The sequence below is a fragment of the Lynx rufus genome, unplaced genomic scaffold, assembly GCF_022079265.1.
Source record: "Lynx rufus isolate CCGP_SWC_20201006 ecotype Redwood Valley unplaced genomic scaffold, mLynRuf1.p SCAF_31, whole genome shotgun sequence".
Lineage (NCBI taxonomy): Eukaryota > Metazoa > Chordata > Mammalia > Carnivora > Felidae > Lynx > Lynx rufus.
Window position 1 is genome coordinate 2235220 of NW_025814847.1, and position 24241 is coordinate 2259460.

Genomic DNA, 24241 nt, shown 5'->3' on the forward strand with positions numbered 1-24241 from the left:
GTCTGTTTTACATGTTCCATGCAGGTCCTTATCATGCTCATTATTTTCCTCTACCTTCTCGATCATATAGAATACATTTATAATGACCATTTCAATGTCCTTTCCTGCAGATCCTCTCATCTCTGACATTTCTGGATCTGTGTCTACTGGACAGTTTTTCTCCTGCGTCTCTGAATGCCCAGTACCTTTGAACCGGATGTCAGAAACTCTAGATTTTATGATTTCTGCTGCTAGATTTTGTTGCATGAAGTGTGACTGTATCCCTTTTTGCTGGGATGGTGTTTCCTTTATTTATTTTTCTCATCTTCACAGTTTTGATTTGAAGTCGTGTATAAGATCACTTCATTCCTGCATCTTCTCAATGGTTTCTTCCTTGTCTTTTCCCTTTTCCATTCCTACTTGGTGAGACTGGGCTTCCCATTCAAGGATCCTTCTCGGGTTTTTGTCCAGTTTTAGTCTAGTGACGGCCACCTCGCCACGTGGTATTTGCGGTCTCTTACTGCACTCGCTTTTCAAATCAGTTCCATGCCCTCACGCCGGGTTTCAAGTGTCTTAGGGTGCGGAAAGGAGCTGTCATCCCCCCGCTGGATGACCGAGTCACCCTGAGCGCAAGCGTGCCAGGTGCCTGCACCTGCCGCGGGACGCGCGCCCCGAGGGGGCGCCCGGGGACCTACGCCCCGAGGGGGCGCCCGGGGACCTGGCTTACCGCTCGCTCCCGGCATCGTTCCCGAGTTTTCTCTCGTAGGTGCACAAGTCAGCTCTGTGCCACAGGCTTGCTGGGGTCCCTCCGTGCACGGCAGAGCCCTCTGTGCCCAACCCTGTCCTCGGTGTCTGGGAAACGGCCTCACGGTCCTGGGGCCCCGGTCGTGCCTCCTGAACCCCAAGGCACCGGAGGGCCCTCTGCGGTTTCTCTCGTTTGAAAGGTTTAGTAACAGAACCTCTCACTTCTAGTACTTAAGATTTCAAAGCATATTTTTGTCTCGCTTCCATCATGATCGCGGAGTAACGTCCACCGTGAGCGTTCTGTAAAATTATTTAACTTCAACTGCTTAACCCCCAAACCTACATGTGAGAATAACACGGCGCCCAGGGCAGGTGGGTCAGAGATCCTGCGTTGCTCCCCACGTGCAGCATTTTTAAAAACCAAATTAGGCTTTCCCTTGGGGGCCTGTGATTGGGGTCCGGGTTCTGCGTTTCACACTCTGGACACTGTGGCCGGTCACACGGAGGCGAAATCGTTCACTCCTCCACTCTCGGGGGACGTTACCCTGCCTGTTGCCCGATGTCTGAAAACTGCAGTTCCACGTGTTTTTTCCAGTATTTAGTTTGTTACGGTGGAGTCCAAGCCACTTTATGTTAACCCCTCTTGGTAGGAGCAAGACTTATTTCCCTCATTGATATTCATTAAGTTACTCAACATCATATCTATCTATCTATCTATATCTACATGTATATATATGTAGATATATATGTACATATATGTGTAGATATATGTGTACATATATGTAGATATATATGTACATATATGTAGATATATATGTACATATATATGTAGATATATATGTAGATATAGATAGATATGATGTTGAGTAACTTAATGAATATATATGTTCATATGAATATATATATGTGTGTGTGTGTGTGTGTGTGTGTGTGTAGGTATACATACACATGATATTTTCATTTACAAATGTGTAGGAAGGGGATCGCCCCTTCTCTACGTGAGGAGTTTGGGGCACTAAGTGCAGATTTAACATTTGGAAAGCAGGAATGATGTTCCTTTCACCTCTGTATCTTTCCCCACGTAGCAGGTGCTTAGTAAGTAGGTGAGGAAACAGTACGTCACCGGGGCGCCTGGGTGGTTCAGGGGGTTAAGCGTCTGACTCTTGATTTCGGCTCAGGTGGTGATCTCTCAGTTCATGGGATCCAGTCCCGGGTCAGGCTCTGTGCGACAGTGTGGAGCCTGCTTCGGATTGTCTCTCTCTCTCTGCCCCTCCCCTGCTCTCTCTGTCTTTCTCAAAGTAAATAAATAGACTTAAAAAAAAAAAAAGTAAATCACGGATGGAGTCTGAAAGCTGGTGTGTTAATTTACTGCATTGATATCACTCAATTGACTCCTTCCCTCATTTTCCAAGATCTTTCCTAAGGCCACTTTTCCTGCCTAAAACTTCACAAATCGAGGGGAAGGGAACAGGTCTTTTCTGGGATCAGCTGTCTGAGTTCCTTCCAAACTGCTCCAGTTCTCTCCACGTTTTGAAGGGCGTGTGTGCTTTGGCATAACTACGCTGAAAGCATCCAATCTGCAAAAACTTCAACACAGTCTTATTTTGTGTCTATTCACATAATGTCAGTTCCTCGATCCCTGTTGTCCAACATGGGCGGGGGGAAGCCCTGATTACATAGAGAGGGATACTGGAGCACCAAATAGGGAACAAAGAGAACACAGGGAATATGAAAAGGAAGTATGTTTGAGAACACTGAAGGGGGTGCCTTGTGCTGTAACAGGAATGAAAAAAGGTATTGGAATAATTGTGGGGCAAGGACGTGTGTAAAGCCGGTGACAAGAGGAACAGGGAGATTCAATCTGCTACCTGGTGTTTTTCCCAAAGTATGATGCAATGTCCTGGGGCAGCAAGATGTTTGGCAGGACTGAGAGAGAGGGCTGCGGAGGAGAGCAGTTAATGGATGTTTTAATTAGAAGTGAGCATATGTACAACAGCTTCTGCGGCGACTAGGTTGACTTTTTTTTTCATTAAAAAATGTAAAAATTTTACCAAGTAGTTTTGGACATTCATTTGAAGATGTCGATTATCACTTTATTGTAATAATCTGATTTATTACACAATTTTCTCCAGCAACATTTAACTGCAAAGGTAATGATGATGAAGTCAGTTAAATAGCTAGATTTTTAAGATATTCCTCTCCTCTTTTATTATATAAACTAACATTTAAAAATGACAAGTGTCTATAGTGAAACTCTGAGGAGAATAATCAGGTGAGATCGCTTGAAGTTCTGACTGTAGAATTAGGGAAAAAAGTCTGATGAGCACGGAGAGTCTTGTAGGGAAGAGCCGGTCTTCCGCATCATCTCTGGATCTAGAAACTCTACCCTCTGCACCTTTTATGCCCTCTTAATCTAAAAAAAAAAAATCTATGCTGAATTAATATAAATCCTAGTGGGGTTTTGTTAAAATGGGTAAGAAAGGGAAGTCCTGACGATAAAGCAAACACCACAAGCTTAAGGGCAGTTCTAAATAGCATCAATGTTATTGGGGCATCGTTGCCATGACAGTGACTTGTAAGAGGGATGTGGTGGGGATATGAGAGACTGGACAGGGAACAAAACTGTGACCACCTGTCTCTGTGACCATAGAGGGGACTTTTCAAGAACCTCAAAAGACTTCCTGATCCCACTTCAGAAAGTCATGTCCAATTTCCCTCAGGCTTCTGCTTCTACCAGCTGACTTTATAAGATTGCCCAAGCTCTGTTGCAACAGAGGAAACTTGTACCGCGTCCCAAATCATCTCGCCTGCCTGCCCACCAATCTGGCATTCTTTCCCAGAGTGTACTTTGAGAAAGGGAAGAACTATTCCTTTTTAGGACTCACAGATGTTGGAGGAGAGCATGTATTCTGTGATCCCCGTGGAGCAGAAGTCAAGTGTGAGGGCTCCTACATGGGACTTCTGGAGATCAAGCAAATGATTCTGTTCTGTGAAGCACCCAGGACGGAGATGGGAAACATCTGAGCATGTGAACCATGACGGCGGGCGCTTGGCCGCCATTTGTATCTAGTCATAGATACGTTGGGCATAAATCGGTATTGGAATCCATGCAGCCACTGTTAATTGTGTTTCTACACAATACATATACTCTTTAGCCTTCAAATCCAGAAGAAGGAACAGAACGGAGTTATAAGAGAGATAAGCAGTCGGCTTGATGTTATAAAGTATGAAAAGAACTGGATATTCTGGCCTAAAGTCAAAGGCAGAGATTTAAGGGGAAAAATATGAACTATGAGCTTGCCTTAAAGAATAATACAACTAAACCAAACTAACCAAAATAGGCTTCGCAAGGATAGGACTGGGGATAATACAACATAAAACCCCTTAACCTAAAGGACACATGAGTCCAGGAAGAGCACATATGTGACAGAAATTACCAGGAAATGAGAGGGGGAAAAAATCTACACTGTATTAATATAAAATTGACTTCCAGGACAAGGCAGATGACTATACTGCCACCTGGAATGGTGCACCCATTTCCTGGTGACCCATTTGAAGAATACTATTGACAAAATGGGAAATACCTTGAGAATAACCCAGAGAACGAGGACCAGGATTTTGAGGGGTCTGTAACCTGTGATTTGCCATGAAGGTCAAAAGAGTCACCCGCTGAGTTAAAGGTGCTGCAAAGGAAACACGTGCTATCGTCTTCAAATATCTGAGTTGCTGCTGTGTACGTGAGATATTAGGTACAAGATACGCATCTCCAGAGGTAATAACTGGGACCGGAAGGAGGAAGATACACAAAGGTGGGACTTGATAACACTTAGGGATGTTGGACAGTGTCTGGCCCCTGTTTAGCAGTCAGGCAGAGCCAGGTTACTGCAGGTGGGACTCCGGAATGACAGGGCAGTGGAAGCTACAGCCTTGGATCCTTTCCAACACCGGTGGCTCATGGCTGTAGTAATGCTTCTCCATTACATGTATCCTATTTACCCACGATTTTTGTGAAGGGTCCTACTGAGATTTTCTTAAATCACTGAGAAGCTCTGATGGTCGAACCTCCTAACCCAAGTTACCTATCTTTCCTGGGATGGAATAAAATCAGTCCCAATTAAATATTCTGAAAAAAACACAATACTTACTTGTGCAAGTGTAAGAGTGTTTGAGGGGTGGTTGGGTGGCTCAGCCGGTTGAGTGTCCAACTCTTGATTCCAGCTCAGGTTCATGCACGATTGCATAGTTTGTGGGATGCAACCCCAAGCAGGTTCCGTGCTGGGCACGGGGCCTGCTTGGGGTTCTCTCTCTCCCTCTCTTTTGGCCTCTCCCCCACTCGCACTCTGTCTCCCTCAAAATAAATAAATAAGACTTGAAAAAAAAGTATTTGAGGCTTGTATCTGACTAACAATCAGCCCAGGTTTACGGCTGCACTCCACAATGCCTACCAAAATAATATCCTGGGGAAGCTTGTACTGTGAGGTTACACCGTGCTGTGTAAATGGAAGATGACAGTGCCATCAGCTTCATAATTATAGCCGTGCCCTCAGAAACGGTGGTTGCACAGACACGAAGTGTTGTCATCACAACGCTTTAGGATCGGGGCGCTGGGTGGCTCAGTCAGTTAAGTGTCTGACTTTGGCTCACGTCATGATCTCACAGTTTGTGAGTTCGAGCCCCATGTCGGGCTCTTTGCTGACGGCTCAGGGCCTGGGCCTGCTTTGGATTCTGTGTCTCCCTCTCTCTCTGCTCCTCCCTGACTTGTGCTCCGTCTCTCTCTGTGTCTCAAAAATAAATAAATGTAAAAACAATTTTTTTAATAAAAACAAAGCTTTAGGATAAAATTCTCTTCTGCCAATCACTTTCCAAATGGCCATCTCGACAGCCTTGTTTCTGAGGCTATACACCACGGGGTTCAACAGCGGAGTCACAACTGTGTAGGCCACTGTCACAAGCCTGTCTTTGCTGGATGAGAACTTGGCTGAGGGCCGCAGGTAGACAGAGGAGGCACGGCCATGGTGGACGATGACCACAGTGGGGTGGGAGGCACAGGTGGGGAGGGCTTTCCGCTTGCCGTCAGTGGATGGGATCTTCAAGATGGTGTGGACAATGAAGCCATACGAGATGCAGAAAAAAGTCAGGGAGATCATGAGTGTTGGAACCCCACCAATGAAGATGATCAGCTCATGGATGTAGGTTTCAGTACATGCAAGTTGGATAACTGACAAGATGTCACAGAAGCAGTGGTTGATCTTACTGGGGCCACAGAAAGGGAGTTCAAAGACTAAGAAGGAGCCTATCAGTGAGAACAAAAGCCAATCACAGCACAAGTGGCCGCCAGCTGTCCGCATATCTGCCAGCTCATGAGGATAGGGTACCGGAGTGGATGACAGATGGCAGCATAGTGGTCATAACCCATGACCCCCAGCAGCATGCAATTAGTGACAGCAAAACCAAAGAAGGAAAGCATCCGAGTGGCACCGTCGACAAATGAGGTTGTTCTGAGCGGGGACAACAGATTTATGAGCATCTTGGGCAGGATGGCCAGAGTGTAGCATCTCTCAGAGATGGGAAGGATCCCCAGGAAGAAGCACATAGGTATGTGGAGGCTGCGAGCCAGGCATACGACCGTGACAATGGTGATGTTCCCACTGAGAACGATCAGATACAGGCACAGAAATACAGCAAAGAGGATGAGCTTTGGATTTCTCCGAGGTTGGAGAAGCCCAGCAGCAACCTCTGTGACAGAGGAGAAATTAGCTTGGTTGACTTGGTCCCCAAGATTGACCTACAGAGAACAGGAATGAAGAAGCAGATTGTTCACTCTGAGAGAGGCGGGCGGCTTGTCCCACTATGATAGAGGAACCACAAATAGAAGGAGGAAGGCGAAGGCAGGCAGGAAATGCCCAAACGATCATGTCAGTTTATAGAACTGTTTCAAAAAATGTAGAATTACACCTGTTTCCAGGGACATTTTGGCATCTCTTACGGTGCTTAAGTCTAGGTAATGTTTTCACACTGCCTAGTTCAAACGGAGGCATCTGAGGAGTTCCTGTGTGACAATCCCAACTCTGTCATTTTTCGTCTGTGCCTGTCTTCCCATCTGTAACGTAAAGATGTCAACGGCACCTCTCTCCCAGGGCTCTTATGGAAGTGAAAGCACTTTGCGCAGCACATGCACATTGTAAACTGTTAGTAAATGTCAGCCTCTGCTACATATGTTGTTTAATCTTCAGGAAATGGTTGCTAGTCCTTCTTAAGTTTCCTTTTGGATGTGCTTTAAGTGTATCTCCACCTATTTTGTGTGTTTTTTTTACAGTTTTATTTTTAAAATAACTACTGAGCCAACATTCAAACCCAACTCCTATTTGTGCATATTTTTAGTGATGATAATAATGCGTTGACATTAGTGTATCTTTGGACCGAATCCCGCAACCTGTTCGACCCACTGGAGAGAGGGGTGTTGGAAGGAGGCTTCGTGCACCAAAATAGCTCTAAGACCATTTCAGGTTCTTACGGTCACGCGGGGCATTGGTCTTACCCCCTGCTTACCACTTTGCCAGGAAGAGCAAACTGATTTAGAGTTCTCCTAGAAGTAATTTGAAGCTTCAAACAGAAATCCATCCAACCCATCAGACCTCTCCTCGATCTGAACCATTCTATTTCTGCACGTTTTCCTTGGATTTCCAACAGAGCTCACCTCTGCGTTGGGCACACCTGTCCTCGAGGGGTTCAGCTCCCTGTAATTTCTCCTTGCTAAAGGATGGACAGATCCTTGCCCCTCCATTCAACTGAAAGCAAGTATGAATTTAATAAAGTAATAAAGAAACATCCGGACCAACCAAATAATTGAAAACAATAAAAGCACAGAATAGATTGCAAAACGACATTCTTTAGCTAATGTAGCTCAATTCCAGAGCCCGGCTGACTGCTGATTCCACACCTCTGGAGGATCGTGCCTTCACCCACGTCAGCTCTGAGTGCATTCGTGTTGGGTTCCCTTGCTTTCACGAGAGCACTGGAAGTGCGAGTGTCCGCTTTATTTTTCCATCTATGATTCTGGATCCTCAAAACCCTTTATGCATCACCTGATGGCTAACAAAAGATCACCACCAGGGTCTTCCCTGCGGAACGTAACTCATCTACCTCCTCAGTTCCCATCTCTGACGCTTAGATGCTTTGTCCACACAACATTTGGGTGGTGAGGTCTAAAGACAGCAGAAGGTCTGTAAGGAAAGACATCTCAGACACTTGCTTCTTTCACTCTTTGGTCACCCATTAGGCTTTTCTGGTATACCACTGTCGCTAGAGAATAGTTTCATGAGACATTTGAGAATGGAAGCTGAATGAACTAAAAATGTTGAGTGATGCCCTATACACTATCTTCACTTGATTCCCCACGTAAAGTAACCCAACGGGGGTTATTTCCCTTTGCTCCCTTAGCACACAGCGAGTGGAATCCAGTAACACCCAGAAATCTCATCAAAGGAGACTACAAAAATTAATGTTGCTATAATCGTTTCTATCCTGAAATGGCTTTATTCTCTTCCTTTCTACTACGGACATCTCCATGCGCCAAACTGTGTACTCCTACTTCTTCTACTGAGAATTCTGGAAAGTATCCCCTGAAGCATCATAGAAGAACTTTTCTTTTGTCTCTCATTAGCTGTGGTTCCGACATGCTGGTTTATATTTATACTTTCCCAAGCTCCTGGGAGCCATTATTACAATTTTATTTTTGGCACGGTTCCAATCCTTACAATGAGGAAAGAGGATGCAGGCAACCCCGTGGACTCAAATCTCACAGGGCCAGTTGGATAAAAAGAGAACAGGAAACAAACCCTGACGTTGGCAATTAGTTGGCAGTTAGTCCCAGGTTGCCTCGTAGCTCATTAGGAGCTGAAAGCCGTGGCAGGTGAAGGACAGAGACGTGCATGTGAAAACCCATATGGTAGGAGGCGACGCAGGGCTGTCTCTTCCGGGGTCTTTCGCGTGAGGGAGAAGCCCCTTCCTTGGACATCCCCAGGACAAATCAAGTCTTGTTCTGGCATTGCAAAAGAAGAAACAAAGCTCTCTCTGTCAGTCAAGGTTCCTCTGAACCTCTCAAATTACGTTTCTGCACCAAGGAGAGGGTGTGGGAGCACGGCGTGGTGTCTTAGCTGGCAGAACTGAGACCTCCACGAGCAGCAGTGAGGAGTAGATTTGAGGACCGAGGGAAGGGGTGGGGTGTTTACACGCAGGTCACATATGTGACACCACACTTTTCCTAGCTTCCTGGAGATGACAAGGTCTCTAATCAGTGTCAGCCCCAAGGGTAGGGAATAGGACCAAAACCTGTGGGTAATACCTTCCAGGGCTTGGCGAGCCCAGTGGTCTTCATTCTTCCCTGTAACTCTCTCTCTTTTTTTTAAAATGTATTTTTTTATTTTGAGAGAGAGAGAGAGAGAGAGGCAGAGAGAAAGGGAGACAGAGAATCCAAGCAGGGTCCACACCGTCAGCACAGAGCCCAACGTGGGGCTTGAACTCACCAACGGTGAGATCGCGACCTGAGCCGAATGACCAGAAATCAAGAGTCGACGCTTAACGGACTAAGCCCACCCAGGCACCCCATCTTCCCTGCGATTCTCTGATAGCCTGACCCAAGACAGACAAGTTCCTTGGGAATCATTATTCTTCCTCTTCAGTGACATAATATAAAAATTCCACCGTCTGTACCTTCCCTCATGAATCATGACTGAGTCACACAGGGATGTCTGAGAGCACTGAGTGCACTTGACAGGGAGTGTTGCTGCAGGTTCGGGAGTGGCCCTGGGCAGAGATGTTCCTATTGGCAGGTCCCAGCCTGCAGAGCAGCAGAAATTCCTAAGTGAGCTCATTCCTGACTCAGACTCCTCGTCTTTCCAGTTAGATCATTTTCAGAGGCTACCAGCTGAGATCTGACAACAGCTACTGCTGCTTCCAGTAATCGTCAAATGTGCACATGAGCCCCTGGCAAGAGCTGCTGAATCCCAGGGTTCCTGGGACATCTGGTCCGCTCAGTGCATCTTCCTGAATAAACGTTTCTGCACAGGGACGGGGGCCTCGCTGCGGCACAACACCTGTTCAAAGACCTCCAAGGTTTCCAAGCGGGAAGAAATCTGAAAAATACCGCAGTTAGTCACATTTCCGGGGTCAGTTTTGGACACAGTTATGGATTTAGTCCCTCCCTCAGGCACTGGAAGATACGTTTTCAGGAAGTTAAAATTAGCCGTTATTTTTTATTAGAGCTTAAACTCAGGTTTCCAGCAAACGTAGAGGAAACATACTCCATCTCAAATATTTCAGTATGGTCCATGCATGCAATCAAAGCAATAGCCCTGGACAGGCTAGTTGCACATTCACAGGAAAGATTATCAACTAAATTCAAATGGAGACACTTCGTCTTGAGGAAAGTTTTGTTTGCAAATGCTGTGTATCACCCCCACTGACTTCATCCCCAAGGCTCTAGATCCTCGCGACTACAATGGTGGCTTTCGTGGCCATGGAGACACTGTTATCAGGCACCAATCCCAAGTTTGAACAATGTGAACATAGGAAGCATAGGTTTCAGTTATATTTTCCAGCAACTGCTGTAGGAAATTACTTCTAATTTTTATATTTACATTCTTTAGGATTCTGTGAGACGAAAGCTCTCAAGAATCTGCATTTCTGTTGCTTCTCTCTCTGCACCTTGCCTTGTATTAAAGTAAAGGGAAAAGATACTAAGTGAAGAAAAAGAGGATAGTATATAACAAAGGTACAATTTAAAATCTTTTTAAAATATGGGATCTCAAAGAAGAAAAAGTAAAATGAGAATTTCTTTTTTTTTTATTTTTTTTTATAATGTTTATTTATTTTTGAGACAGAGAGAGACAGAGCATGAACAGGGGAGGAGCAGAGAGAGAGGGAGACACAGAATCTGAAACAGGCTCCAGGCTCTGAGCTGTCAGCACAGAGCCCGACGCGGGGCTCGAACTCACGGACCGTGAGATCATGACCTGAGCCGAAGTCGGACGCTTAACCGACCAAGCCACCCAGGTGCCCCAAAATGAGAATTTCTAATACATAAAGTTGTAAACAGTTTTGAACTAAGAAAGACATCTGTGTTTTATATAATAAAAGCAGCTGTTAGAAGAAGCTGTTAAACTTTTTTTTAATTTTTACTTTTTTAATGTTTATTTATTTGAGAGAGAGAGCGTGTGAACACACATGAGTGGGGGAGGGGCAGAGAGAGAAGAGACACAGAATACAAAACAGGCTCCAGGCTCTGAGCCATCAGCACAGAGCCTGATGTCGATGCGGGGCTTGAACTCATGAATAATGAGAGCATGACCTGAGCTGAAGTGGGACGCCTAACTGGCTGAGCCATTCGGGTTCCCCAAAGCTGTTAAACTTTAAAATTACTATGTAATATAAAAACTAACAGGATATGATGGTTACTTTTTTCTATGTAAATTTGACTGGGCCACGTGGTACCCAGATATTTAGTTGTATATTATTCTGGGTGGGTCTGTGAGTTTTTTTCTGGATGAGAATAACATTTGAGTCAGTAGACTGAGAAAAACAGATTGCACTCCCCTACGTGGGTGGGCCTCAACTAGTCAGGTGAACGTCTGAATTGAACAAAAAGGCTGAGTAGAAGAGGTTTCTTTCTCTGAGCCTGGCTACCATAGAGCTAGGACATTAGTCTCCAGCCTTAGCATCTGCACATGGACTGGAATTCACACCACTGGCTTTCCTGGTTCTCAGATGTTCAGACTTGTACTGGAATGATACCACTGGTTCTCTTGGTTTTCCAATCTGCTGACTGAAGATCTTGGGAATTCTCAGCCTCCATAATTGCTTCAGCCAAATCCTTATAATAAATACCTACGTATTCATCTATTTGATGCATCTAGATGATCTATCTATATAAGATATATGGATATTCTACTGATTCTGTTCCTCTGGAGACTCCAGACCAATGCACAAAACAGGCTATGCACATAAATCATAGAAATAAAAATAGAAAGAAAAAAGAAAAAAATCTTTCAAACTACACTATAAAAAGAAGACTGTGTTATGTTAGTACCTTTGGCTTTCAAGAGAAAGAAGTAAAACATGATTTAGCATAAGGAAAGGGAATCTGTTAGCTTAAACAATGGGGAAGTTCATGACAAACCTGATCAGATATGGCTCAATTCGGGAACTTGCATTATGGGTTATTCTGAGTCTTGACTCAGAGGCCAACCTCAGAGAAATGTCTTTATCCATAATTTACTTCTCTTTAGCGTGTCCCACAATTTATGATTATTGTCTATTAAATAGACAATATAATGTCTGTGATTATATCTCTCTTTTCCAACCCTGTGGGGATCTCTCCCTCTGTTCTACTAAATGTTTAAACTCCATATCTAAGATATTGCCTGATACACAATAGACATTCAATAAATATTTGTTGAGTGAATGCATTTTGATTGAAAAAATCTTTTTCCCATTCTCTTTCACTTGACCTAGCTTTACTCCTTGTGCTAGATTTCTTTAAAAAAATTTAATGTTTATTTATTTTGAGAGAGAGAGAGAGAGCTAGGGAGGGGCAGAGAGAGCTGGGGAAGGGCGTAGAGAGAGGGAGAGAAAGAATCCCAAGCAGCACAGAGCCTGATATTGGGCTCAAACTCACAAACCGTGAGATCTTGACCCAAGTCAAATCAAGAGTCAGATGCTTAACTGACTGAAGCACCCAGGTGCCCCTTTGTGCTAGATTTCTTACTCCGTGAGCTGGCTTTATCCAAATAACAGGATAACAATGGAGACAAAAGTCTTAAACCTCCATTTTTAGTGATGCAATTCAAAAGACTGAGAGATTCAGTCTACACAGCTATATATGGAATTTAATCAATGTTCTTCCTCTATAGAAGAGAAGGCGGGACACTGTGTGATCGATTTCATGGACCTTTTTAACCAGCCCTATGCTGAGGAATGGAGGGGGTAGGGTTTGTCTCAACAGGAACTCTTGAAATGGTTCCTAGATAAATTGTTTTGTTGTACTGAAAAAAGTGAAAAATAAAATCCAATTTAAATTGGATTCACTACATAAAAACGAAGAACCATCCATCACACCCATATCTGAACATACATCAGCACATCAGGAGATTAGCTCAGGCAAACTGTGAGTCACAGACCATGATGTCATCAGACCGTGAAGTCATCAGAACTCAGTCTGTTTTCCTAGCTCTCCTTTTTTCTCTATTTCAACTTCACCCTCCCTGGGGTTTTCCTCATTATACTGAAAACGGGAGGCAAAACTGAGGCCATCTTTCTTTTATATTGCTTGTACAGAGAAGCAAAATAGTAAGAATCTGAGTATATTGTAGGAATTAGATTCAGTTTCTGCTCCCAAGTGTTGTACTCAGAGAAAGCAGTTAAATAGTGACAGCAGCATTTCCTTGGCTACAGATTGCAGCTATTGTCCTGTGTCCTTGAATCAATGATGCCAGTGACAGACTCCTGACCTTTTCAAACATTCCGATCATTTATAGTTTTTTAATTAAATTTTCTTCTAACAACACTTACATAATTTCCTATTTCCTGCGTTAATTTCCAACTGAATCACTGATTAAGTAGTAATTAGGGAATAATTTTATTACATAAAAACATTTCATTTCTATTATGAGGTTAAAACTTTCTTAAAAGTAAAGGCAAGCAGCAATTCTGCTTCTGGTCTCACTGAGTAAGTCCCTACAAGACCAACCCTCCTGAAGACAATTACTACAAAATCTGGAAAAAACACAAAGGGCAACTAGCTGAAGGCACTAAAGACAGGATAACAGCAGGCAGATCCAGAGTGTAGTCAACACTTGGAAGTAGGTAAGTACACAGCGTAAGTTTTCAGTTTTAATGAAGGCCACAGTCAGCACTGTTTGTGAAAAGATTAAGGCTCAAAAAGGAAACCAACAGGTTTCCCAGCACAAAGAACCAGGGGATAGCGTTTGGGGTAACCAGAATGCTGGGAGGTGAAGATAAAATCCTGGAAATGGGAGAACCAGAGAGAGAGCTTCCTTCCACATATATGTTCTGCCCAAATGTCTAGCTGGTCCCTGAAGTCCGTATGTGTGGGAAAGACTCAAAGCAGCCCAGAGTCTGAAAGGATTAAACAGAGATTTGGACCACCACCCCAGAGAACAAGTGTTGAGTTTTAGTCCAACCAAGTTACTTGCCTCCTAAAACTAAAAACACCAGCAATTGTCAAACTATTTTAGCCGAGTCTCTACAACATAATATTCATCAGGTCACGCTTCATAAAAAATTTAATATTTATTTGTTTTTGAAAGGGAGAGAGACAGAGCATGAGCGGGGAAGAGGCAGAAAGAGAGACACAGAAACTGAAGCAGGCTCCAGGCTCTGAGTTGTCAGCACAGAGCCTGACGCGGGGCTTGAACGCAAGAACCGCGAGATCATGACCTGAGCTGAAATCAAGAGTCAGACACTTAACCGACTGAGCCATGCAAGCATCCAATCACAGAGTTATTTCTATCGCTCAGTAATAATGTTCACTGCTTCCTTCCTCTGTTACCTCCATTCTGATGTTAATTTCATCCTTTGAATTTTTTTTTTCTTTTTTTCAGATAATGTATTTTCAGTTCTACCTTTTTTTTGGGGGGGGTCTTTTTTTTGTAGTTTCTGTTTTTCCTCTGAGACTTGTTGGATGGTCAACATCACAAGAACATTTTATGTACGTTACTGGACATAGTTATCATAGCTGATTTAAAATCCTGGCCTACTAATTTCAACACTGAGTTACATCTCAGTAAGTCTATATTGATTGTCTTCTTTCTCAAGAATGGCCATATTTTCCTGGTCTTGTATATGGAAAGTAATTTTGGATTTAAAGTGTGACTTGATGGGGGCGCCTGGGTGGCTCAGTTGGTTAAGCGTCCAACTTTGGCTCAGGTCATGATCTCACAGTTCTTGAGTTCAAGCCCCAGGTTAGGCTCCTCACTGACATCACAGAACCTGCTTGGCATCCTCTGTCTCCTTCTCTCTCTCTGCCCCTCCTCCCCTGCTCATACTCTCTCTCAAAATAAATGAAAAAAAAAATGACTCAGTGCGAACAAGACAAGAAAACAATGAAAACAGACACACAGAACCCCAAGCATATGGGGAACCACACAGATCAGTCTGACTCATGTGTAATTCGCATTCTAGAAAAGAATGAGCTAGAGAATAAGGCAGAAAAATTATTTGAAAAAAATAAAGGCCAGAAATTCCACAAATATTTTTCAAGACATGAATTTACAGATTCAAGAATCCCAACAAATCTCAAGCAGGATAAATATGAAGAAATCCATACCTTGGTGCATCAGAGCCAAACTGTGGCAGCAGAGAGGGGGGGAAGCATATCTTGAAAGCCAATCCCTCCTCCCACCCAAAAAAAAATTAGGGCCAGAAAACAGTGGAACAGAAACGTAAAAATGGTAAGAGAAAAAAAAATTAATAAAACTACTAGTTTGGAATTATATTTCCATTGAAAATACTCTTTAGGACTGAAGGTAAAATAAAGACATGTTTACATAATGGGAAAATAAGAGAATTTGTCCCAATAAGCTTGGATTGGGCTAGCTTAAATACAGAAGGAAGGTTTTCAAGCTAAAGGGAAATTGTACAAGACAGAAACTCAAGTAGCGGGGTGTTAGAAAGTACATATGTGAATTTTCCCTCAGTGAATAAACCTGGCACCTAGCTTGAGGGACAAGGCTTGAAATCTAGAATATGCTAAATAATTAGTGACAGATTGGCCTTCTTGGAAGTATGTGTTTCCCGACCTTGGAACTGGGTGTTCATCTTCCAAAGGACTGCAAATAACAAGGGAACAAATGTTCTTCTCCCTCTGTTAGGTTGGGAGGGTAAGAACTGTTCCACTCCAAATAAGCTCCCAGATTCCTAACTTCAGGGTTATTCCTATGCAGTACAGACCTTAATGTGTGTTCGTCAACATCTGGCTCTCATCACACAACCCAGAAGGATTAGGTCAATAGGAAACTCGTCAGTTAGTGCTGTAAGTAATCATCTATTCATCCTCCAAAACTTCCTAAAGGATAATATGAACAAATATAGATATTAAAGATCTATCATCAAAAAGAAATCAATATTACAATTATAAATATTTGAGTAAACACAAAAGATGATTTTTTTCTTCTTAATGTCTTTAGAATACTTATGAATAAAGCAAAAATTACTACATTTTCCTATGAGTTTTTAATGCACACAGAAGTAATAGACTAGCATAAGGGATGGGGTGGGGATAAATGGATCCAAGTGATTCCAAAGCTTCTCCATTTCAAGTGTAGCCACACCATTAACTCTAGTGGGCTGTGAAAATTATGGATGGAATTGTGTTTCAGCTCTAAAACTTCCTCTAATTGCTCTCATTGCGATACTGGAACACTTGTCCCTTGTCAGCCAACATGACACTAAGTTTTGTCAGTAGAAGACGCTGAGGGGACAGCAGCACTAGATGGGGACCCTGTCCCTGGTTCTGCTGTGCTCTCTTTAGCTTGGAGGCCTACAGTGCAAGGGACACCCAGTGGTATTCCCTCCCACCATTTCAGCTGCACTGTCCCCACCAGCAATTCTCCCAGAAATTTCCATAGCGAGGCACTTCACATGAGTGGCTTCTGCAGTGCCACCAACAGTGGCTCCCCAGCAGGTTCAGAGGTATAGCCCTTCCCATGGATGGCTTCCCTGAGAAACCTGGAGGGCAGGATCCAGAGGGAATTGCACTGATTCCAAAGCTACCTCTAAAAAGACAGTTTGGTATTAATACATTTAGGCAAACAGATCCAAATAGAGTGTCCAGAAATGGATCCACGTTTGTGTAGGCAATTAATATTCTGCAAGACTGCCAGGAATTCAGTTCAATAATCTTTCCAACAATGATGCATTTGGGTAGAGAAAGAATCTTGCCGTCTTCTCTTACCATATAAACATTTAACTGGAAATGAATCATACCCTGCCTGGAAGAGCTGATATTATAAAACTTATAAAAAAATCACATGGGAAAAAAAATCTTAGTGAAATTGGGTTTTGTAAACATTTCTTAAATAAGACTCAAAACATATGAGCTATAAAATTCAAAATCAATAAATTAGACCTTATCAAAACAAAACTCTGTTCTTCAAAAGACACTGGTAAAAAAAATGAAAATAGGGGTGCCTGGGTGGCTCAGTCGGTTGAGTGACTGACTTCGGCTCAGGTCATGATCTCAGGGTTGGTGAGTTCAAGCCCCGCGTCGGGCTCTGTGCTGACAGCTGGGAGCCTGGAGCCTGCTTCGGATTCTGTGTCTCCCTCTCTCTCTGCCCCTCCCCCACTCATGCTCTGTCTCTCTCTGTCTCAGAAATAAATAAACACTGGGGCGCCTGGGTGGCGCAGTCGGTTAAACGTCTGACTTCAGCCAGGTCACGATCTCGCGGTCCGGGAGTTCGAGCCCCGCGTCGGGCTCTGGGCTGATGGCTCAGAGCCTGGAGCCTGTTTCCGATTCTGTGTCTCCCTCTCTCTCTGCCCCTCCCCCGTTCATGCTCTGTCTCTCTCTGTCCCAAAAATAAATAAAACGTTGAAAAAAAATAAAAAAATAAAAAATAATAAAAATAAAAAGAAATAAACACTAAAAAAATTTTTTTAATTAAAAAAAATGAAAAGTAAACCACAACATGACTGAAATATTTTGATAATAAATATGTGACCAAAGTACGTGGAAAATAGAAAGAACTTGCACAATTCAATTAGGAGACAAGGAATCCAATCCAAAAATTGGAAAGGCAGATGTGTTCCAGTTCAGAAATGAGTACAAGATGTTAGAAAGAGGCTCAACTACAGAAAACACAGAAATAGCCGATGGACACACAAAAAGATATTCGGCATCTTTAGTCGTGAAGGAAATTCAAATTCAGCCACAGCCAGTTCCATTACGGATCTACCCGATGGATGAAATTAAGACCGATCCATTGTGTTGAGTGTGACGGGCAGCTGGTACCTCTCACACATTGCTGTGGAGAAAGTCGGACGGCAAACTTCTTTGCCTAATTGTTGGGCAATCTTTTAGAAAGCTAACTTATATGTGCTACATGACTCGGCAATTCCACGCCTAGATATTTGTTCCACAGAATAACAACATCCCATATGTTACGGAAATGTGTGAAAATTGAGAAGGTCACCATGATCGGGTGCCTGCACAGACACTCTGCAGTGTATTTACACAAAGGAGCAGAAACAATGAATTCCTAGGTCACACACAGTGTGGCTACATTTCAAAAAATGTGCTTCATGGAAGAGACCAAAAAAGCAAAAAAGTACGCACTATGTGATTCCATTCATATGAAATTCTAGTATCAGCGAATGCAGTGGTGTCTAGGAGACTGACCAGGAGGGGGCATGAGGGACAATGTTGGGGTGACAGAATGTTTCCTATGGATCATGCCGGTGGTTACATGGTATATATATTTGTCAAAACACCTAAAACCATACACTTAAAGTGCGTGTCTTTTATTATACATAAATTATGTCTCAATATCTCTGGTTAAGAGATGGAACATAAATGAACCCAACACCATGTATAAAAACTCATGGTAGAAACTTGCTACCAGCAAATGCAAGAGGAGTTTTCCCCAACCTTGGTTTAGGAAAATGTTTTTTAGACAAGACCCAAGAAGCACTAAAAATGAAAGAATAAATTTATGAGTAAATTTAAGCAAAATGAAAAAGCTCACTCGCATTCAAAACATTACTGAGAAAATAGAAATGCTGGCTACAGACTTGTGGAGAATATTCACAATACATGTATCTTACAAAAAAAAACTTTTACCCAGTGTCTGTCAATAACTCCTGGAACTCAATAATTAAAAAGCCAGTCTTATCAACATAGAAGACTAGAACAATGTACTAAAAAGATATAAATAGCCAATCAGGAAATGAAAAAAAAAGCATTCAGCATAATTAGATATCAAGGTGATACAAAATAAAACTAAATGAGATGGTACTTGCCCCACTAAAACTACCTATGTTTAGAAAAACAAAACAAGAGCAAAACAAAACCCCTGTCAATACCAAAAGTTGGAAAGAATGTGAAGCAACTAGTAGGAGTATCACGTGCCACACCCACTTTGAAAAACACTGGGCAACATCTTATAAAATTAAATATATATCTACCCAGACATAAGAGAGAGGAAAAAAGGGAATATCCACCAAAGACTTTTACAAAATATGTTCATGGCAGGTTTATTCATAATAGCAAGAAGAGGCAACAACCTAAATGTCTACCAACAGATAAATGGATAAACCTATTCTGGCATATTCTTACCAGAGAATTCTAAACAGCAATGAATGCCATGAGATTTTTTTTCAGCAATGAAAAAGGAGATCCTGCCATTTACAACAATGTGGATGGACCTTGAGGACATTACACTAAATAAAGTCAGACAGAGACAAGTACCATATGGCCTCACTTGTATGTGGAATCCCAAAAAGCTGAGGTAACAGAGTCAGAGAGTAGGAGGGTGGGAGCCAGGGCCAGGAGGGTGGGGAGGAGGGAGTTGTTGGTCAAAGGACGCACCCCTGCAGTTATGGGTAAGTTCTAGGGTCCAAGGTACAGCTTGATGACCTTAATTAACACCGCTGTATCATATACTTGAAAGTCACTGAGAGAGTTGATCTTAAATGTTTTCACCTCACCACAAAAATAAAAGTAATTTGTGAGGTGATGGAGGCGTTAGCTAATCTGACGGTGGTAAGCATTTCTCAATATACACGTATATATCATTGCATTATATACCTTTACCTTACACAATGCTGCATGTCAACACAGCTCAATAAAGCTGGAAAAAACAACATTACTACTCTGCTGTCGCAGGGCAGGAAGCCAGTTGGAAAACGGCATGGAATAACGTTGAGGGTGACAGATCTGTCCTATTTCTTGGTTGCTCTGGTGGTTAAGTGGGTGGATGTATTTGCAAAAATTCATAAATAACTTTACACTTAAAAAATTTGCATTTTATTTATGTAAATTATTCCTCAATTTAAAAGTAAGTTAAGGGAAAAGTGAATGCAAAAGGACGTTAAAACTCCCATGACCACATTTTAAAAAACTCAACCCACAAAATATACTCAAGAAACTCAAAATACAGCATCAAAATTTTTGAAACAGCAGAGGAAAAGAATGATTGTGGGTTTTTTTTGTTGTTGTTTTTTTGTTTGTTTCTGGTAGTCCTAGTATCGTGAGAACAAGAACAAAAAACAGCCACCAATGGTAAGAACCTAAAAACCAACTGGCCAACGTGAAAACATGATACCAAACAAGGAAAGCTTATTGCTGTGTTAACAGTTGGATCCTTTGCGATGGCAGCACAGAAGGAGCTCTTGTTACAAGACTAGGAGGATAATGGCGGCCCAGCCTCCCCTTTGGGAGGGCAGGTAAACCAGTCTCACACCAATGAACTCAGACAAAGATCACACGGAAAAACCCAGCAGAACAACATCCCTGGAGGCATTAGCGGAGTGCCTGTGTAGTGACAACCCAGATGCAGATTCTCCTCCAACTAAAGGCTTGTAGGGATGACCCGGATGCAGATTCTCCTCCATAGAAAGGTTTGTAGAGATGACCCGGATGCAGATTCCCCTCCAACTAAAGGCTTGTAGGGATGACCCGGATGCAGATTCTCTCCACAAAGGCTTGGTGACCCGGGTGAGGGCCGTGCTGTGGGTGGGCAGACTTCAGCTGTGTGCCTCTCCGGGCATTTCATCAGCAGCTTAGACACCTCACCCTAAGTAACAACGTCTCCTGCAGCAACGCACAGCCAAACCCTGACTGATGTGGGTTCATAAAGTCCTGGCCATCTTGGCCCAATGCAGGGGGCCCCCCTTGCATGGCCATTGTACCACAGAGTTCACACACACACACACACACACACACACACTCTCAGGGATGGCTGACGCTGTCACTGGGAGTCCCCCAGCCTGACCTCTTCCTCAGCCCAAGAGTCCCATCCCACAGGTGTTAATTCCATGCGTTTACTAATAAGCATCATACATGGCCGCACCCTTTCCCAGTGTGCTTCCTGGGGAACTCGCCGTGCAAGAGCCTGGACGTCCACAGAACGGATGGAGACTTACACCCAATATTTCAGAATACGCTGGAAAGAATTAAAGAAGTAATAGAATGTGCAAAATAATAGTCAAGATCGGCATTTAAAAGAATTCCATTACGGGTGACTGGAGGAAGAGAAGTCTCGGAAAGCGAAAGGACAGATTAGGAAGCAGCTAGAAATGAATGAAAAACCACTTCATTAATGAGGTCTAACCTTGAAAGGGCATACGCGTGAATGAACGTGACGGATGGGGCCATAACCGGAAAAGCAGATGTGAAAGAGGGAAAACTAGAGAAAGGATGAAAAGAAGTGTAGAGACCGCATCCTCTAAATTCTATCCTTATAAAGTGTGAAGCCAGGCAAACCCTGAGGCTGGGAGGAGAAGCCACAGGAGGTGTTTCTCGTGGAGAAGGCAGGGCAACCAGATGTTTCCGATGGTCTATTTTTGACCTGTGTAGGTTCACTCTGAAAATGCGTTGATATGCCAGTCGCGATTTGTACGTTTTTTTCTGTTAGTGAGTTTTGTTTCTGTAAAAAGTGAACATGATACACCGTCCTTTCATGAATGCAATATGTTTTACATAGAGGTGTCAGTGTTAATATTTTTTGGTCCTGTGCACTTTTAGATTTCCTCTGAAAATGTTTTGCTCTTCTGTTTTGACCTCTGTGTTTCACGTTCAAGCCTTCTTCAAATGTCTGGCAAGCCTTGGATGTTGAAATCTACTCTGGGCTGTGGCACCAAAAAGCTTCTAGAAGCTCTCCGTGCGTGGGCGAAACTAAGACTGGGGGAGTGCCCAGCAGGAGAGCCAGGCAGAGCAGAGTCAGTCATTTATTTTGAGCTAAGTGATAACATCCAGTCACCTTGGGCGGAAAGAAATCATCCCGTTTCTTAAGGGACTTGTTTAGGATAGCTGTCACCTTCTGGGAGTTGAGGGAGGAGAGGCCGGCGACACCCTGTGCTGTGATCACACTCAGGCTCACGCTCACCGCGGCTTCAAGTGGAGCTCCTCGAGTGAGGCCTGGTGTCTCTGCTCCGGAAGGGAAACCTTCCCGTCTGACCTTGGCACGGAACAGAAAGGACTAGAGGCCAACACTCTCAGGTGAAGCGTCTGCAGTCTAGTCCCTGAGCTCTTTGTTACCAACTGGTGGTGAGACGGGTATGAAATGCGACAGGTTGGGCAAGTGTTCCAGAACGTGATATCACTGAGACATCCCATCAGTGGACACACCTTTCAGGAGACAGAACGGGACACTCAGATGTTTTCCCTTTCATTTTTCAAGTACTTTGTTTTTACTGTGTTCACTGAAGTATCAGCTGGTGATGATATGGACCAAGGAAAGAAACCGGTCCTTCCTGCAGATCCTCTGAGCCGCATCGGCTGAGAAGCCGCTCTCCTTCCTGGGACATGAACCAATCTTGCTCTTTCCCGCAGCAGCAGGGAGGCCTGATTGCGAGGAGAGAGTCCGCACACAGGTCTGTGCTGTCACTGGTTGCTGTCCGACGGTTTCCCACCTTCTGCAGGTTTCCCACCACCTTTCTGCTTAGAACCGCTGTTTCTTTGGCCTCTATCACTTTTTTACCCCTCGTGTATATTATTCTCTCCTGTTTGCTTCTCGACGAGTGCTTTCGTGTTTACCATTCTAGTGGGTTCTGGAATAGAATATATACGTTGGATTCCAAAAGGTTTACTTAGCATTCGAAACACACAGATTCCAGGGGTGTCTGGGTGGCTCAGTAGGTGGAGCATCTGACTCTTGATTTCAGTTGAGGTCGTGATCCCAGGGTCATGAGATCAAGCCCCATGTCAGGCTCTGTGCTGGGTGTGAGGCCTACTTAAGATTCTCCCTCCCTGTCCCCTGCTTGCACTCTGTCTCTCACAAAAGTTTTGTGAATTTAAAATGAAAATAAAAAACAGATTCCGTAACAAAATCCCCAAGTCAGTATCGCTAGAAATAGAATAGGGAAGTATTTGAAATCAGCCCAATGAAACCATGACAAATCGTATACACACACAGCAAATAATGATTTTGCATACTAAAAGGGTTTAATTACAAAATTAAGATAACACCCATACTATGCGTCCTATTTCAACCTAAATAAAAATACTTCATAGGGAATAATTCAGAAAAAAACTAATAATAAAACACAATGAATTGTAAACATAGAACTTAATACCAGTCACATGGTCTCACATAACACACACAAAAGCTAAAAATAAATAACAGAAGTTATTTAAATATTAGCCAGGACATATCTATAATAAATTAGCAAATATTCCATTTGTAAATAATATTTGGTCAATCAATGACAGTTGCAAATGTGTTAGGAAGAAAAGAAAAAAGAATGGCATGAAATAACAGAGACGGACCATCCCATACTTAGGGATATGTTGTGCTTTAAAGGCCTTGGTTATTTAACTAGTAAGAATGAAAATAATACAAGACCTAATCCAAAACCTGAAAAATGGGAAACAAAACCAGGGAGAGAGATAGTAATTTTGAAATAGAATTATTGATGATTATACACTCTAATTTGAAAGTCTAAGTAAACTTAACAAGAGAGAACACAGTTAACGTTTCACCTGAAAATGCAGTCACACGTGAACTATGAACGTCCCTTTCATTCGGTATGCTTTAAAGAGAATACTGATAAGCTGCTGTGTGTCCAGAAGCCTGCACCCAAGGAGGCACGGTGTCTGAAATTCAGGTGGGCAGTGGGAAATGTCCCGATTGTAACTATCTCCAACATCTGGGAGCCAAGATTTGACTCGGGGTATGACACGAGAGACAGAGAACGTGAAAATCATAGAAAGGTGAGTATCCACTACAACGATGAGGAAACAACAGGTACCCAGTCAGTGCAGGCTTGGTTCCCCAGGAGGTACTGGGTTCCCCAGGAGGTACTGAGGAAGGACCTCTGAACAGGTGAGACGTAGGACACGATGGCTACCCAAGTCATTCTCTTGAAGTACATAGTCTGATGACAACTTTGACACTGGGTAGCTTCCTCTCCTTAATGGATTCAGTGTGCAAGGCCACATAGACCCCTCTCCTCCAACTTCTTCATGGAACTGGATGGTTGACTGTTTTTTCCACGCATTTACATAGCACTTCTATGCTAAATAAGAAATGGTTCAAAGGGGTGGTCAAAAAACCTGTGAAGTAGAAGAGGAAAGTTATCTTTATTTTCCATATTTTAAAATTTAGATTCAGAAAACAATCATAACTTTCTTTTTTTTAAGTTTTTTTAATGTTTTTATTTATTTTTGAGACAGAGAGAGAGCATGAGCAGGGGAGGGGCAGAGAGAGGGGGAGACACAGAATCGGAAGCGGGCTCCAGGCTCTGAGCTGTCAGCAGAGCCCGACGCGGGGCTCGAACTCACAGAGTG

General features: G+C 43.1%; 1 protein-coding gene across 1 annotated transcript; it reads right to left on the reverse strand.

Moving 5' to 3' along the window:
* Positions 1-1148: 1148 nt before the first annotated feature.
* On the reverse strand, positions 1149-23826 carry LOC124521647 (olfactory receptor 10R2-like). Its single transcript, XM_047092626.1, is given in 8 exon segments — positions 1149-1293; positions 5548-6031; positions 6034-6418; positions 6421-6508; positions 9436-9562; positions 9779-9857; positions 21714-21911; positions 23704-23826. Coding segments are annotated over 8 exon segments (1629 nt in total).
* Positions 23827-24241: the final 415 nt, after the last annotated feature.